This window comes from Pezoporus occidentalis, unplaced genomic scaffold (genome assembly GCF_034315485.1).
Source record: "Pezoporus occidentalis ecotype Australia unplaced genomic scaffold, CSIRO_AGI_Poc_V1 ctg148, whole genome shotgun sequence".
Classification (NCBI taxonomy): Eukaryota; Metazoa; Chordata; class Aves; order Psittaciformes; family Psittacidae; genus Pezoporus; species Pezoporus occidentalis.
The window spans coordinates 182183-200130 of record NW_026913295.1 but is presented as its reverse complement, the minus strand read 5'-3'; the positions used below and the strand labels follow the sequence as shown (position 1 = coordinate 200130).

General features: G+C 62.3%; 1 protein-coding gene across 1 annotated transcript; it reads left to right on the top strand.

The window, feature by feature from the left end:
• Positions 1–3167: 3167 nt before the first annotated feature.
• Positions 3168–17373, top strand: USP43 (ubiquitin specific peptidase 43). The gene is made up of 15 exons (XM_062610534.1): positions 3168–3445; positions 5813–5953; positions 9548–9645; positions 11408–11500; positions 11807–11942; positions 12021–12144; positions 12796–12952; positions 13064–13163; positions 13986–14089; positions 14406–14483; positions 14576–14705; positions 14898–15243; positions 15740–15898; positions 16559–16672; positions 16755–17373. The coding sequence occupies exons 1-15, from the start codon at positions 3275–3277 to the stop codon at positions 17336–17338; spliced, it is 2535 nt and encodes an 844-aa protein (XP_062466518.1). The 5' UTR covers positions 3168–3274; the 3' UTR covers positions 17339–17373.
• Positions 17374–17948: the final 575 nt, after the last annotated feature.

Below are 17948 nucleotides of genomic sequence, written 5' to 3'. Positions count from 1 at the left end.
CTGCTGGTGTACTGCAGCCCCATAAATATTGGATTCAGCCTGAATAGGAAGGTACCATGTTCCGAACGATGTGAAGAGGGAAGATGGCAAACACGATACTGCTGAAAGGAAGATGAGCACAGTGAGCATTCACTGTGCTTGCTCCAGCCTGCAAATTGCTGCAGACTGGAACAATCTGGTGGTACCTGTTGGGAAGATACTGCTGCCTGCTCTGGGGCTGTGCTGCTGGCCCAGCCCACTGGCATGCCGGTGCTGGGAATGGTGCTGCTCCATAAACACCCAAGCAGAGGTTTATGTCATTGGCTCACATGCACTGGTGCCATTCCCTGCACTGGCATTGCGGGGACAGTGGGGACCTGGGAGCCTCTTGGTGCTCCTCAGCCCTGTGCTGCAGGTCACTGGGGCCTCACAGTGCTGCTTCCATAATCTGATGCTTTCTAATTCCAGCAGGTTTGGGGATTTTTGAGCTGACTCTGCTTCACTGTCGCGTTTTAGACGATTTCCCTGTCATGTGCTCACAAACACTGGTTTCTGATCTGAATCTCTCCATTTGGCTCGGGCCCCTGTGATTTTCTGACTTCCGCACTCTTTCTCTGGGCTTTCTCTTGCACCCATTAGCAAGCTGCTTGGGATTTCTTGTTCCACTTGATGCAGAATCAAGCTCTCATCAGGTTCCCTCTCTCACTCCCACCCTGTTGTTTTGGCTCGGATGAGATGCTGCCAGGCTTGAGTGTCCAGCCAAAACCAACTGGAGAGAAATAACAAGTACTTTAATTTGCAACAAGCCAGGAGCTTTCCAGATTCGATAAACCCTGGTTTTCCCCACACTGTGTAAGGCACAATCTGCCTTTGGTGAGTAATTCAGATAGAAGAAAAAATCCCCATAGCCTCCTGCTAATGCTCCAGTAGATTCCAGTTTCCATCTCCTCGGGCTCTGCAGGAGGGTGGTGCTGTAAGCAGGGCCATGAAACTGCCAGGAGCCCCAGGGAATGCTTGAGACTTTGCTTTATGGGCTGTGACCTTCATGTAGGAGAAGGGAGACTAGTTTTAAGGATGCCTTTCCAAAAGGAGCATTTTAAATATTGGCTTTGTAAAGGTGGGTTTTCCCACCCTCTGGCCAGGAGGATGCTGAGAAATGACCTTTAACCACTGGGGCAGAGAGCTTGAGAGTCAGGGGGTGCCCTCACCAGAGCCAGGCTCTCAGAGCACATCCTATCCCCATTAGGGTGGCTGCGGTCGGAGGAAAACTCCAGCTGGGAGCAGTCCTCTCTGCTCTGGATGAGCAGCTCCTGAGCCTGCCAGCACACCAGGGCCTCCGGTGGAGGAGCCGTCCGCACGCAGCTGGTTCCGCTCCTGCTCGATGTGTGCCCCGCATCGCTAGGCGAGGGTGGGTTTTGGCAGCACATAGCTGCTCCTCTCTGCCCTGCTCCAGTCCCACCACGCTGACAGCCGCTGGGCTGGTGTCCCCAGGGCGGTCACCAGCTCCCTGCCACCACCTCTCCTGACCTCACAGCCACAGCCCTGCTCCATGGGAGGAGGGATCATGACAGCACCTCCTGGCCCTTCCTCCACTGTGCAGCCCTTCTGAAGCTGCCTCGTCCCCAGCAGTGTCCAGGGCAGGGTTTGCAGCACATGGCCGTGCCCAGGCTGCTGGCAGTGCCTCCTTCCTCTGCAGGGCAAGGAAGGTGAGGGGAGGCTTCCTGGCACTACAGATCCTTCCTTGGAACATGCAGAGACGTTGCTGGATGATGCCAAGACCTGCAGGGATGGAAGAGAGCCCCCAGCACCCACCAGGGACCCCCTCCACGGCCCAGCACTGACCTTGGCAGCTCCCCAGGACAGAAGAGCCACTGGGCTGCACTGGGGCCACTGCAGCCCCCTGCCCTGCAGCAAGTTGACATTCAGTGGCCCCCTGCCTGGCAGAGGGACCTCCTTCCCACCGCATCACTCCGCAGCCCCATGGCCCTGGTTAAGGACAGCAGCTGCACCAGACATGCCTGGGCCCATGGGTCCATGGGCATTGCTGCCCCCTCCCTGCCCCACTCGGGGATGTGACCCCAGTGGTGTGGGGTGCTGGGAGCCCTGAGCCAGGGTTGGTGTCGGGCTGTTGGCAGAGGCTAGCAGGTCCCAGGCTCACACGGGCAGCCAACGTTGGGGCACTTGAGTCTCCGCAGCCGTTTGAAGAGCAACGCACTGCCACTGGGTCACACTGAGCCGGACCCGCTGCAGTCCCTGTCCCAGTGCCGGCATGGTGCCATGGGACAGACCCGATCAGGCTGGAAACCACCTGAGAAACCACAGTGGGTTTGCTTTGCTGGTGGTGCCACGGGCAGGGGGCAGGGAGGTGGCCTGGGGGCCTCAGCCATGTTGGACCCCTCCGGCCACACAGAGAGGGCTCTGGTGCTGGTCCCTGCGCCTGGGGGAAGGTGTCACTGTCCCTCCCCAGACGCCAGACAAGCACCACCTGCGGTGCCGGCCGGTGAAGGGTGGGCAGAAGGCAGCCAAAGCCTCAACCCTGGGTTTGTGTGGAAGTGACCTCGCTGACCGGCGCAAGGGTGACCGCCATGGGCAAGGGGCCCAGCGAAGAGCTTCCAGAGGTGGCAGGACTGGGACACCCGCCTCTCGGTGCTGCTCTGACCCTCCCCATGATGCTGAGGGCAGCGGAGCGGCGCCGGTGGGGCATGGCCGGGACTCCCGGGAGAGCCCTTGGTACCGCTGCGGACACCGGGGCTCGGCCGCCAGCGGCAGCAGCAGCTCCCCGCTCCTCCTCCCCCCGGCTCCCTTCCCTCTCCCTTCTCGCAGACCCAGCCCGGGGGAGGAGCCGCCCCGTATAAAACCTCCCGCCCGGTCCCTTCGGCCCCGCACCGGCCCCGGCACCGGCGGCGGGGGGAGCTCAGCGCTCGCTCGGGGCCATGCGCGCCGCGGCGGGGCCGGGAGCGGGCGGCGGCCGCGCGGAGCCATGAGCGCGGCAGCGGCGCGGAGCGGCCCCGGGCGGCGGAGGGGCGGCGGCGGCGGGAGCCCGGCGGGGCGGCGGCGGCGCGGGCTGCGCTCCCTGGGCAGCCTGGCGGGGCGGCTGCTCCGCACCTGGGCGCGCCTGGCCGGGGGCCGCGGGCCGCGCAGAGCCGCGCCCGAGGACGACGAGGGCGGATTCCGGGGGGGCGGCCACGGGGGAGAGCGGCGGCGGCGGCCCGGGGGGGCGGCCACGGGGGAGAGCGGAGGCGGGGAGCGGCCGCCGGGCGCTCAGGGGCTGCGGAACCTGGGCAACACGTGCTTCATGAACGCGGTGGTGCAGTGCCTCAGCAACACGGCGCCGCTCGCCGAGCTCCTGGCGCTGGGCCGCTACCGCGCCCGCGGGGCCCGCGCCGAGGTGACCCACCGGCTGGCGGCCCTAGTCCGCGCCCTCTGGACCCGCGACTATACACCGCAGCTCTCCGCCGAGTTCAAGGTACGGCCCCGCCGGCGCGCCCGTCTCCGCGGCCTCGGGCTTTGCCCTGCGCACCCCGGCGGGAGCCCGGCTCACAGGACTTGTCAGCACCACCCCGCTCTCGGCACCCACCAGCGCCCCTTCTAGCCCGCAGCACCCACTGGCACTCGCAGCTCACAGGACTCGCTGCCACCATCAGCATCTTCCTGCATCCTCCCAGCCTTGGCACCCACCTATATTCACCCACTCCCATCACCTGCCAGCACCCCAGCTCACAGAACCCACCAGCATCCCCTGCTCAAAGCACCCACTCCCCTGCCTCATCTTCCCCATGGACCTCTCACCCTGCTCCATTGGCTGCCCCCAGCCCTGCTGCTGTCATTCACCTCCTCCTGGGCTGCCCTCACTTCAGCTCTGTGCTCCCTTGGCCGGGTGAGCTCCAACCCCTCAGAGCCATAAGGGCGAGCAGGATGCTGGCTGTGGTGGTGGGGCAAGGCGGGAAGGTGCCCCCGGAGCCTAACTCAGTGGCCTCAGGCCCCGTCGGTGAGTGCATCACGTCCCTGCTGGGTATGTACCAGCACTCTGCAGGCTTGTGCCCGGCATGGGGATAGGGACAGGGCAGTGCATTGACCCCGGCATCGCAGCTCCCCACGCTGAGGGATATGTGTCAATTGGTGACAGCTCAGCAGGGACCTGGTGCTGCAATTCAGCTGCTGCTGCATTTGTAAAGTGCCTGGAGGAGCCACTGGAAGCCAGGCTCCTTCCGGGTTGGGGTTTCCTGCAGCCAGGCTGGTTCTGGGATACCCACTGCCCTGCACTGCCTTTCCTAAGGGACCTGCCCGTGGGAGCGTGTTGCCTTTCAGTTTCTTGTAGCAAAGTAATGAGCTCTTGCAGTGCTGGGTGCAGCGTTTCCATGCTCTCAGTTCGCAAACACGCACATTCCTTAGACACAAAGCCAAACAAACTCTCAAACTTCCAGCCTCCCCTTTGGGTTTCCTCTCTCCGGGTGTTATCTGCATCTTCTGTGAATTTCCACCTTGTTTTTCTTCTTAGATCTGCCTAAAGAAGATTTTAAAAATCAGAGCAGAGTCTGTGACTCATTTTGCTTTAAGCCCACCTGCGGTGACATCGCTCCCTCTGCTTGTACCAGGATGCTTGTGCCACTAAGGGTGGGCCGGAGGGGGTCTTGGCTCAGGGTGTTTCCTGGGCATGCTGGAGGTCTGAGTCCCAGCACGGATGGTTGGGCTTTAACTATCAGCTGGTTAAAACCCACAGGGATGTGCTGTGTTTCTCCCTCCCAGTTCTGGTCTTGGGACTGAGCTCCTAAAATTGTCCTTTCCTGCCTCTGCGCAGCCACCACTATACCAGGCTTGGAGCTGAGGCCCTGGGAATATGCAGCTCTGCCTTTCAGGGTGCTCCCTGCACCCCCAGCCCCGTGCATCCTGGGGTTTGGAGTCAGGGACCCACCCTGGCTCACGCTGCTCCCCTGGGAGCTGTTGACACAGCTCTCATGTATTGGTGGCACCCTGGCATCGGTTGGTGGTGCATCCCCCCAGGGCCACCGGAACCGCAGGCACAAAGCACCCCTGGGGCCTCGGCTGGCTCAGCGAGGGAGCTGGCTTCAGCACTGGTGTGGTGGCCCGTTGGCACCCGATGGGCATATCCTCCTCAGGCACTGCCTCAGCCCCACGGCATCCTTGGCCCTATGGCCTGGAGTAACCTGTTCTAGTGGAGGGTGTCCCTGCACGTGGAAGGGATTGGAACTGAATGAGCTTTAAGGTCCCTTCAACCAAAACCAGTCTGTGATTCCCACTATGTCCCCTGGCAAGGGGGTACCTTCCATTAGGCAAGGACATTGTGCCTCTTGCCTAACAGCAAAATTAATGCTATATTAGCCAAAATGCTGGGGGCATGGATGAGAGGGGGTGAGCAAAGGGCAGTGCCAGGCAGGAGGAGCTGGTCGGGCTTTGGGTGGAGGGGCAGAGCCTGGCAGGGGAGGCAGCTGCCTGCTGGTGATGGGGCAGGGCTTGGGGGAGAGCTGCGGCCTGCAGGGGCATCCCAGCACTGGGAATTGCCTTCCTCTGGTTGTTACACTGAGTTAATGCCTTCAGAGCACATGGGGCAGGTGCTGCTGGTGAGTCCCCGTGGGATGGACTTCCCCATACGGGCTTTGTTGGGGTGTGCCCTGTCCCCTCCTGGGGGCATCCCAGCAGCTGAAAGCTGGCACACCACAGTGATGGGCCATGGAGCCGTTCTTTTGGCTGCTTGTGCCAGTGTCCTCACTGCTCTGCTGTCCCCGGGGATGAGGGCAGACACTGCTGCAGGGGTGGGATTTTGGGGTGGTGTTACTGAACAGGGCTCAGAGCCCTCCCGGCCTGTCTCTTGCAGAACATCGTCTCCAAGCACAGCGCCCAGTTTCGGGGCAATGCGCAGCACGACGCCCTTGAGTTCCTGCTCTGGCTGCTGGACCGCATGCACGAGGACCTGGGTGCCGCCTCCCTGGCCCCACAGACCTGTGTCTCTGAGGAGGTGGGTGACCCCGCCAGGGGGTTCTCACACCCTGGCATGGGGAGGGGGTCCGTGCCAGGTCTGGGACAAGGGAAGCTGAGATGTCCTGGGAGGGAGAGGGCTGGAGGTGTCCCCCTCACCCCAGTGTGGGATGGGGATGCAGGTGATGTGGTTTGGCTAGTGCCAAAGATGGCAGGGGGATGGCAGGATGCTGGTGCTGCAGGGCTGGATGGGGTGGTTGTGGTGCTGGGAGAGCTTGGAGCCTTTCCAGCTGAGAATGCTGTTTGGATATGCACCCTGGTTCTTGGGGTTGCTCCATCAGGAGGAGATCCAGCCCCTCCCAGGCCCCCGCCACCAGCTAAGCCTGCTGTAATTACAGTGGTTGGCGGCTTTGCTGCTGGTACAATGAAGAATAAAGTCTTCTTCCATCCATCTGCACTCATGCCGTCGCCCTGGCCCTGCCTGCTCCTTCCCTGCTCCCTGCCTGCACCCTGCTTGCTCCTTGCCTGCTCCCTGCCTGCCGGGGCGCTGCCTGTTGCAGCAGACGGATTTGTGCAGCCAGGTTTGCCACAGTGGCTTGGCTCAGCACTGGGTTGTCCAAGTTGGGCACAGTGGTCCTGGGAGCAGCTTTATCCTCCCTGTCCCCAGCTTGGGGCATCATTGTGGCTGTGGCCGAGGGGTGCAAGTCCGGCCTCCAGCCTTGTGTGAGCACAGCTCTGTCACATGTGGCACAGTTCAGATGTGGTGCCTGTCTTCAGAGCCTCTGGAGATGCCAATGCATGCCATGGTTGTGGCTGCTGGTGTTTCAAATGGTGCCATGGCAATACCCAAGGCACCTCTCTTGGCTGCCAGGAGGGCTGGAGGTGGAGGCATCCCTTTGGGTTTGGAGGAGATTTGGAGGGCCACATGCAGCACAGATGCTGTCCAGATCCCCTCCTGCTCCGCCAGATGGACCCTGGCCCCGGGCAACCCATAAGGATATGTCAGGCTCAGCAGGACTCAGTGCCAGCAGATGGCACAAGGAAAATTCACCTCCCAGCCAAATACCTCATTGGTTTTCAGTTTTACTCACCACAACAACAAAACCTCCCCATCTTTCCCCAAACCAGGCTCCTTTCTGCAACTGCTCTTCTGCCATCGAGCTCTGTATGGCCACAGCAGGGGGTGAAGTTGGTGGGTCCTGTCCTTTGTGTGGGGACGGGGCTTCCTGCGGTTCACAGGACAGCAAATGAGCAGGGAGATGGCAGGATGCAGAAAGTGAAATGGCAGGATGCAGGCAGGGAGACAGCAGGATGAGGGCAGGGAGATGGCTGGCAGGATGCAGGCAGGGGGATGTCACCTAACCAGGCAGGTTTAGCTGTGTAACATGGTTGCATCCCAGTGTCTCCCTTCCCTATGGAGCAGAGCAGAGAACTTGGCTCTTCTTGAGGTCCCTGGGCACATCTTGCCTGAAGGATCCATCCCCCAAGTTCAGCAAAGGCAGCTGCCTCCCTCCCTGGTTTCTTGCCTTTCCTCAGGATAGAGAGAAGGATCCTGTGCTGGCCCTAGGAGCGAGTGGCAGAACTCTGCCAGCACTGTCCTCCATGTCAGTCCCTGCGAAGGACAGGGAGAGCAGAGCCCGTGCCTCAGTTTCCTCATGCACCGAGCAGCGGACATGGAGAGGGCTCCCCCTGTGCAGCTCCTCACCCGCCCTGAGGCAGCATCTGGCCCATGGGCTTGTGTGCTGTGTTGGGCTGGGTCTTGTGCCTGAGCCCGGGGTGCCGGGTGCTGTGCTGCGTGCCGTGCTGGTTGCCAGGTGCTGTGCTGGGTGCTGTGCCGGGTGCCGTGCTGGGTGCCGGGTGCTGTGCTGGGTGCTGTGCTGGGTGCTGGAGGCCGTGCTGGGTGCTGTGCCAGGGGCCATTCCTGGGGAGCACTGCAGCAGGGGGGCTGTTGTTGGCTCCGGGGCCCTGGGGATTTGCATGTGGTTAATTTGCTCCCGGTCACATTTGCCTCGGGGGGGAGGCCTGGGCAGGAACATAAACACCCACTCCAGGGCTCCCCTCACACACAGACACACACATGGACACATGGACACAAACACAGACACATAGACACAAACACAGACACATGGACACACACGCACATGGACACAGACACATGGACATGCACACGAACACAGACACATGGACACACACGCACATGGACACAGACACATGGACACGCACACAGACACATGGACACACACGCACATGGACACAGACACATGGACATGCACACAGACACATAGACACGCACACGGACACACATACATGGACATGCACACAGACACAAGGACACGCACACAGACACATGGACACGCACACAGACACATGGACACACGCACACGGACACAGATACATGGACATGCACACGCACACAGACACATGGACACGCACACAGACACATGGACACACGGACACAGATACATGGACATGCACACGAACACAGACACATGGACACGCACACAGACACATGGACACACACAGACACATGGACACACAGACACATGGACATGCACACAGACACAGACACATGGACATGCACACAGACACAAGGACACGCACATAGACACATGGACATGCACACAGACACATGGACACACACACAGACACATGGACACACACACAGACACATGGACACGCACACGGACACATGGACACACGCACAGACACATGGACACACACACAGACACATGGACACGCACACAGACACATGGACACGCACACAGACACATGGACACACACACAGACACATGGACACACGCATACAGGCACAGATACATGGACATGCACACGGACACAGACACATGGACACGCACACAGACACATGGACACACACACAGACACATGGACACACGGACACAGATACATGGACATGCACACGAACACAGACACATGGACACGCACACAGACACATGGACACACGCATACAGGCACAGATACATGGACATGCACACGGACACAGACACATGGACATGCACACAGACACAAGGACACGCACATAGACACATGGACATGCACACAGACACATGGACATGCACACAGATACATGGACACACACACGGACACATGGACATCAAGACAGACACACAGATACCTGCCCACTGCCCCACCTCAGCATCTCACCCATGCACGCCCCAGCTTCCCAGCTGCTCCCAGCACCCATGGATGCTTTTGCCAGCACGGCAGGTGCCAGGGTGCTGCGGGCACCTCACTGCTGAGGCTGCCTGCCCTGCCCGCTGTGCCCTTGTGTACTAGTGCTCCTTGGGAGGGGCTGTTAGCAGGAACCAACTTCCTCCCCACTCAAGCTTTTCCCTGGTGGAGGTGCTGGGGCAGGGGGTGAACCCTCAGTGCCCCCCCTGGCTGGCTGGTGGATGGGATGTACCCCAGAGTTTCCCCAGGAGAAGACATGCAGGGAACATGGAGAGGACAGCAGTGCGGGTGCCAGGCAGGCATCGCTTCAGCATCACCTTCAGCCCATTCTCAAGCCATGGGGACACCAAAGCTGGGTTTGGTTCACTGGCACATGTCCCCAACCCCTAAAGGGTGTGGGGTCACCCCAGCACCTCACTCACCCACTTGTCTCTTGCCTCTGCAGCCTGGTGAGGACGGGAGTGGTGCCGACAGCTCCTCACCAGCCTCCCGGCATCCCCATGAGCAGAGCTTTGTGCAGAGCCACTTCCAGGCTCAGTACAGGTGAGCTGTGATCCTGCCTGGCCAGGGCTTTACCATCCTGCAGCCCTGGGCAGCACTGGAGGGGCTCTGGAAACAGGTGTCCAGGGAAGGGATGAGCCAGGGAGTGCTCAGGCCTGCAGAGAGGCTCCATCCACCCATGGATCCATCCATCCACCCATCCATCCATGCATGCACACATCCATGCATGCATGCATGCATGCATCCATCCACCCACCCATCCTTCCATCCATCCATCCATCCATCCACCCACCCTTCCTTCCATCCATCCATCCATCCATCCATCCATCCATCCATCCATCCATCCATCCATCCATCCATCCACCCACCCTTCCATCCATCCATCCACCCACCCTTCCATCCATCCATCCATCCACCCACCCACCATCCACCCACCCATCCATCCATCCATCCATCCATCCATCCATCCATCCATCCATCCATCCATCCATCCTTCCATCCATCCATCCATCCATCCATCCATCCATCCATCCATCCTTCCATCCATCCATCCATCCATCCATCCATCCATCCATCCATCCATCCTTCCATCCATCCATCCATCCATCCATCCATGCATCCAGCCAGCCAGCCAGCCACCCAGCCGACCCAGCCCCAGGTTCGGGAGCTGCTTCCCTGCAGGCCTTACAGCAGGTGAAGGGATCTGGGACATTTCTTAATCCGCTTCAATGCCGGCAAACATTTCTGTAAGTAACAAAAAAGACTCGGGGATGGTGGGAGCCCAAATCCCTGTGGCAGTGCATGGCAGTCTCCTGCCTGCTCCCCGCTCCCATTGCAGCCCTCAGGTGCTGGGGGTTCTGCCAGGCCAGGCATCCCAGAAGCGTGTTTTGATGTGTGTGTGGATGCCTGGTCTTTGGGAGTGAGGGCACAGAGGGTGATGTCAACCACGTCCAGTGTCACCTCCTGGCATGGAGATGGACGCGGTCAGCCCCCAGCCCTGCTACACACACCTTCCATGGGCATTTCCTACTCCCTGCTTTGGAGACCCCATTGCCTGCCTCACCTTGGCCCTAATGAAGCTTTGAGCTATTTCCTTGGTTATCAACACCCCAGGGTGGGGAGATGGCTTTTGTTGGGACACCTGATTTTACACCCCAATAGCAGTTTGCTGGTGAAAGCAGGGTGGCTGCTGACCTGGCAGGCCTCAGCCTTGGGGAGTCAGGCAGAGCTGCGGGCCTGGCATGGGCAGGGCATGCCCTGGCTGTCCTCTGTCAGTGCTGCTGGCTTGGTGGTAGAGCAACCCAGTACTGTGTGGTATCCCTCAAAGGTCCATACTGGGACCGGTACCTTTGTCAGTGACACAGGGGAATTGGGTGCAGCCTCAGCGCATTGGCAGGTGACACTGCAGTGAGTGACACCATTGATCATTAGAGGGAGGGGATACCATCAGAGGGGCCTGGATGGGCTGGAAGACTTTGCCCGCATGAACCTCATCAAGTTCTGCCAGGCCAGGGGCAAGGTCCATTACATACTGGATGGTGAATGGAGAAGAACTTGGGAATACAGTGGGTGTAAGACAGGGTGTTCTGGTGCCACAGCCATGCATGGGAAGTGGGAGATCTTGGTATTTAACTCTGGCTTCTCTAGTACCAATTACTGTGGATGGCCTTGTTAGGTTTCAGAGTGAACAAACCGTTGGATGGGGCAGGCAGGTACCATGGCATGGCAGCCCAGGGGAGGTGGGGATGCCAGGGGTGCCATGCCAGCGCCAGTGCTGGTATTGCATCTCGGCTGTGTTTCACAGGTCCTCCCTGACATGCCCTCATTGCCTGAAGCAGAGCAACACCTTCGACCCCTTCCTGTGCATCTCCCTGCCCATCCCGCTGCGCAAGACCAGGTGAGCTTGGCGCTGCACGTCCCCGCCGCTCACCAGTGCGGCAAGAGGCACAGCCGCTGCTGCCGGGGTGTCAACTCCAGCCGAGTAATTGGCTTACCTGGGGGAGATGGCGGCAGCACTGGGGATGGGTGACAACACCACTGCAGGAGCTGTGTCCAGTGGGTGTTTGCTATCCCAGAGTCAGAGCCACCGTACCGGGGCGAGGTGGTGCCGGCGTGGTCCAAGCAGCGCTGGTGCAGCCTCACTGCTGAGCAGTCTCAGCGCGGTGGCTGAGGTGTGTCCCCCACAACCCCGCGGTGTCTGCAGGGCTCTCAACGTCACCCTGGTGCTGCAGTGCGAGCGCTGGCGGTTCGTGCGCGTGGGGCTGGCTGTGCCCCTGTCGGGCACCGTCGCCGGGCTGCGGAAGATGGTGGCGCGGGAGGGATGCATCCCCCCCGAGCAGGTAACGGGGTGAGGGCACGGGTCGGGGTGCCGGACAGAACCCCCGCAGGGGTGCTGAGGGCGCCGGTGCCACCTGCAGGTGATCCTGGCCGAGGTGTCCCCGCAGGGCCTCCTGCGCTCCCTGCGCGATGCAGAGGAGCTGGGCGCTGCCGGGGAGCGGGCTCCGCTCTACGCCTTCCAGCCCCCCCCCGCCCGCCGCACAGGTACTGCCGCCTGCTGCCGGCCGGCCTGCACGTGCCGTTCTGATTGGTTGGGAGCGACCCAGGCAGCGCTGGGGGAGGCAGGCGCATCCCTGGGATTGGTGGAAGGCAGTCTTTCCCCTGTCTGTGATTGGTGGCTCAGAGTGTGCTGTGATTGGTGTTGGAGTGGTGTCCTTTCTGCTGTGATTGGTCAAAGGCAGTGGGATTGGGGGAAGTGGTCTCTGCGGGGATTGGTGAGTAACGTGTCTTTAGCTGTGGTTGGAGGGAGGCAGGTGGGCTCTGCTGTGATTGGTGAAAACCCTTTTCCCTCCACGCCGCGACTGGAGGTATGCTCTGTTGTGGCTGTTGGGAGCTGTGCCCTCTCTGCTGTGATTGGTGGGAGTCTTGGCGCTCATGGTGTGGTTGGTGGGAGGCAGGTGTGTCCCGCTGTGATTGGTGGGAGCCTTGTTCCATTGGTTGGAAGCAGGGGTGCTTTGCTGTGATTGGTGGGAGTCTTGTTTACCCCCTCGCACCCCCTTACCCTCCTGACAGTAACTGGTTGGAAGCAGGCATGCTCTGCAGTGATTGGAGAAGGCCAAGACCCCTGATCTGTGATTGGTGGGAGGTGTGGGGGTGCAGGAGGCAGGGCTGCCTCAGGATGCGCTGTGCCCGCAGGGTGCAGCCTGCCTGCCTCCCCTGGGGCCACCCAGCCCGAGGGGCTGCACCGGGGACCGGCTGCTGCCTGCTCCTCCGACTGTCTGCACCGCGGGGCGGGCGGCCACATCCTGCTGCTGCTCTGCAACACGACGGGCTCTGGCCCCCAGCTCGCCAGGTACCTGCCTGCCCTGCCCGTGCCTCACCTGCACGGCACTGCCACTGTTCCCCCGGCGGGACAGGGCACGGGGGTGTCCCTCCTCAGCCGCGTGTCCCCCACTGTCCCCAGGTTTGGGCCACCGCTGTTGCTGCGGGAGGAGAGGGGTGCCTCCTGGGAGCAGCTCCAGCAGAACATCCTGGCCCTGCTGCAGAAAGACGTGCAGGCACAGGTGAGCACGACAGGGGGGACACCCGCTGCCACTGCAGCCATGGCAGGGATGGAGCCATGGGTGGCCATGGTGTCTCCATGGGCAGCTGTAGTGGAGCAGTGGGTGGCCCTGGTGCGGCTCTACATGGCCATGGTGGCCCCATCAATGGCTGTGGTGTCACCATGGGTGATCGTGGTGGAGCTGTGCTCAGCTGCAGGGTCACTGTGGGTTGTGATAGCCCCGGGGGTGGTTGTGGTGTTGGTGCTGATGGCTCATGTGGGTGGCCATGCTCTCATTGTGGGTGGTCATATTCACACTGCAGACAGGCAGAGACATCACAGAGGGTGCCCACAGTGTCACCATGGGTGGTGGCAGTCCTCTTGTGCATGGTCATGTTGTCACCACAGTGGCCAATGTCACCATTGGTGGCCACGGTGTCCATGTTGGTGGCTGTTGGTGTCCCTGTGGATGCTCACACTGTCACTGCAGGTGGCCAGTGGTGTCACCACGGGTGGCTACAGTATCACCATGTATGGCTGCAGCGCCAACCAGCGCCAGCCCAGCCACCCTCCTCAGCACCCTGGTGCCACTATCCTATGGGCGCTGGTGTCCCCGTGCTGCCCTCTGCCCCCCAGCCACACTGTTGCCAGCAGAATGGGTCATCCCCCATTCCCCCCATCCATCTCCATGTGTGTCCCTTGCCAGCCCAGCCATAGGGACCAAAGAAAGCTCATTTCTGGGGCTTTTCTTGTCTTCTTTCATGAAGCACGGCTCCCCCGGCTGCTGCTGGAGGGCAGGAAGGCTCTGCCTCCCCGCAGCCCCACAGCCCCCTCTCCCTTGCAGGGCACAGGGGTCCTCTTCCGCATCCGCCTGGCCGGGGGCTCAGCCCCCTGCACCTACCTGTCCCCACAGGACCCCCGCCCCCTCTGCCACCCTGCTGTCGACAGGTAAGGGCACTGCAGGGACAGGATTGTCCCAAGGATATCCACCCACTCCCCAGGGGTGCAGTGGTGTCACCACGGCTGGTCACAGTGTCCCTCTGCATGGTTGTGTTGCCGCCATGGATGGCCAAAGGTGTCCCTGCGGCTGGCCACAGTGTCAGCATGCCTTCTCCCCAGGCACTAGGACCCCATCCCTGTGTCTCCATTGAGGGTGTTACACGGGGAGGTGGTGGCCATCCCTGCCTGCCACTGTGGGGTGCCGAGGGGTTGGCCCCACAGGGACAAGGGTTTTGGGGGCACCTCACCTCATCCTCACCCCCAGAGCCCTGCAGCTGAGCGGGGCAGGTGGCCCTCCCCATGTGAAGCTGACGGTGGAGTGGGATGTGAGCACCAAAGAGCGGTGAGTGCCTTGTACCCAGAGGGGTGGAGCATCCCCGCACTCGGCTCCCCCTCCCTGACCTCCCTCTGCTGTCATGGCACTGCCCCCCACAGCCTTTTCGGCAACCTCCAGGAGGAGGTGGTGCAGGACGCCGAGAGTGTGCGGCTGCAGCAGCAAGCGCATGGGCAGCAGCACAGCTGCACGCTGGATGAGTGCTTCCAGCTCTACACCAAGGAGGAGCAGGTACCAGGCACCCCACCAGCCCCACAGGCAGCAGGAACCCTTCCTGCGCACTGCCAGCATCCTGCCCGCACTCTGCCTGCGCCCGGCAGAGCCCCACGGGGGGCGAGCTCTGCCCGCTGCACGGTAGCTGTCAGGGTTTGCGGTGCCGGCGCCGCGGGGGAGGGAGGTGACCGTGGCATGCGGTGTCTCCAGCTGGCCCCGGATGACGCCTGGCGCTGCCCGCACTGCAAGGTGCCCCAGCAGGGCACGGTGAAGCTGAGCCTTTGGACACTGCCCAACATCCTCATCATCCACCTCAAGCGCTTTCGCCAGGTGGCTGAGCACCGGCACAAGCTCACCACGCTGGTGAGGTTCCCCCTGCGGGGTCTCGACATGGCCCCTCACGTGGCGCAGCGGGGCCAGGCTGGTGGGCAGCTGTTGGGGCGCTGGGCCTGGCAGGGCCCCCCCCGCCTGCCCCCAGGCTGCCCCCGTGACTCCCTCTACGACCTGTACGCGGTCTGCAACCACCACGGCAGCTTGCAGGGCGGGCACTACACCGGTGAGCGGCATGGGGGGAGCGGGGTGCAGAACCTGGGTGAGGGGGCTGCGGGGGGGTGTCATGGGACAAGGTGTGAGGCTTGGGGGCATGGCAGAGGGGTATGTGTGCGGTATGGCATGGGGTTGGGAGGCAAGCCATGCCATGCCATGGAGCAAGGTGTAGGGACTTGGGGGCACTGCAGGGGGATATGCCATGGGGTACTGCATGAGCCTGGGGGAGACTGGAGAGGGGTGTGCCATGGGCCATGGCACAGGCTTGGGGGGGGCACTGCAGGGGGTTGCCATGGCAAGCTGGGGCACGGGGCACACGTACAATGGCCTTTCAACCACACCAGGGCACGCGTGGCACTGGGACGTGCTCCTTCACAACAGCGTTCTGCATCCCCAGGCTGTCCCCATGTTGGGGCTTGTACTCCCCACTGCACCCTGGGACTGGGGGCAGACGAGGGCCATGACACCCCTCACCCCTGTGTCCCCTCCTTACCTCTCGTCCCCAGCCTACTGCTGCAACGCCCTGGATGGGCAGTGGTACAGCTACGATGACAGCAGGGTGGAGGGGGTGCCGGAGGCCGAGGTGAGCACCCGCAGCGCCTATATTCTCTTCTACCAGCGCCGCAAGGCTGTGCCCATATGGTCTGCTGGCAGCTCCATCAGGGGTGAGCACTCCAACCTCCCTGCCACTGCCCCCGGCACGCATGGCACATCAGAGTGCGCATACATGCACGTAGAATGCAGCACATGTGTGTGCAACAGAGCCAAATGTGTGTGCATTCTGCACAGCTGCATGCACAGGGCCATGCACACACAGCCATGCATGGACGGCACAGCAGCACATGCAGCGTGTAGCCAGGTGTACGTGCATACCTGCATGTAGTGTTGTGCACACCCAGCCCACCCATGTGTGCGCACTGTCACATGTGTGTAAGCAGATACACATGCACAGATTCCTGCAGCCCAGCGCACACATGCTCACGGGTGTGCGGGTTGGGGACATGCAGGCGTGCAGCATGGCTGGCGTGTGCAGCATTGCTGGTGCACACCCCTCCACCCCTGTGTGCTTCAGACTGCAGCCACACTCACCGTGCGCTTGTGCACACACAGATGTGCATACGTGACCATGCACTTGTGCACACACAGATGTGTATGTGTGCCCACAGATGTGCATGTGCGCTCACACAGACGTGCACATGCATGCACAGCTGGGCTCAGCCCTGTGCTCCCCCACTGCTGAGCACCCCTGGGGGCTGCAGCATCGGCCACCCGGGATGGGAGCCCAGCAGAGCCCTGCAGCCCAGCCCAGTTCCCGCTCCCCACAGGCTCCCCGCTGGCAGAGCACTGGCTGTCCCGCCTGGGCAGCGACACGGGGGACACTGCAGCTGCCCGGCCCTCCCTGCCGGGCACCCACCACGCCACTGCCGCCCAGGAGAGAGGTGATGCTGAGCACCCCTTCCCCAGCCCAGCACCCCAGGGGGCTCCCGCATCCTCCTGCTTCACTCGCGTCTGTCACTGCAGGTGGCTTCGAGGCCAGGCCCTTTGTGCGGGGCGTCCAGCGCCGCAGCCCCAGCGCCCAGCTCTCTGCCACGGGTGGCCGGTCCCTCGCGTGCCAGGAGCGGGGCCCGGGGGAGCTCGTGGCCTACCTGGAGTCGGGGCGCCGGCCCCGCTGCACGCAGCGCTCGCTGCTCCCGCTCGGCACGGGGGGCACCCACCCGGCACAGCCCGGCACCCCCCGAGCCCCCCGCCAGCCCCTGCGCGTGCCCGCGCTGCGGAGAGCGGCCAGCGCCGGTCCCGAGGGGTCCCTGCGTGTGCCCCCCAGAAGCCAGGGCAGGAGGGGCGCGGGGGGGCTGCCGCGGGCAGGGGGGGATTCGGGTGCCCCCCCCGCGCAGCCGGCCCCCAGCCTGGCGGCCTTGGTGCACTCGCGGAGCTTGGCCAGCCTGACCCTGCACCGCGACGGGGGCCTGCGGCGCTCGGCCTCCCTGGGCAGGGGCACGGGGGGGCCGCCCCTGCCTGCCTGGGGTCCCCCTGCGTCCACGCTGCGGCGGGGACGGCGGCTCACAGGCTCCCTGCAGCGCCCGGCCGTGCCCGAGTCCAGCTTCTGAGCCGTGGCCGGTGGGCATCGCCCTGGGGGCCCTGCCGTGGGGGCTCCCAAGCTGGGGGTGTGTCTGAGCCAGGGGATCCCAAACAAGGGGCGTGCTGAGCCAGGAACATCCCAACCTGGGGGCATCCCAGCCCAGACAGTCAGATATCCCTAAGATGGATCATCCCAAACCATGGGAGGGCCTCCCAGACAGGGAGCATCCCAAACCTGCCAAATGAAGGCATCCTGATTTGGGGCTCCCAAACCAGGGACATCCTGAACCAAGGGCATCCTGAGCTGGAGGCTCCCAACCCAGGGGCTACTGACCTTGGGGGAATTCCAAACCAGGGTATCCCAGCCCAGTGGTTCCCCAACAGGGGCCGTCCCGAACTGGAAGCTCCCGAACGGGAATCCTGACCTGGGGGCTCCCAAATGGTGGCATGCTGACTCAGGGCAGCCCGACCCAGGGGCATTCCAAACTGGGGCGTCCCCAGCTGCGTGTTCCTGACCTGGGGACATCCCAATCTGGTGGCTCTGAAACCAGGGGCATCCCAAGCCAGGAGTATCCTGAGCTAGGAGCACCACTCGCCCACCTGCCCATGCCCCTTCCCATGGAGCAGGCGGGCAGGGGC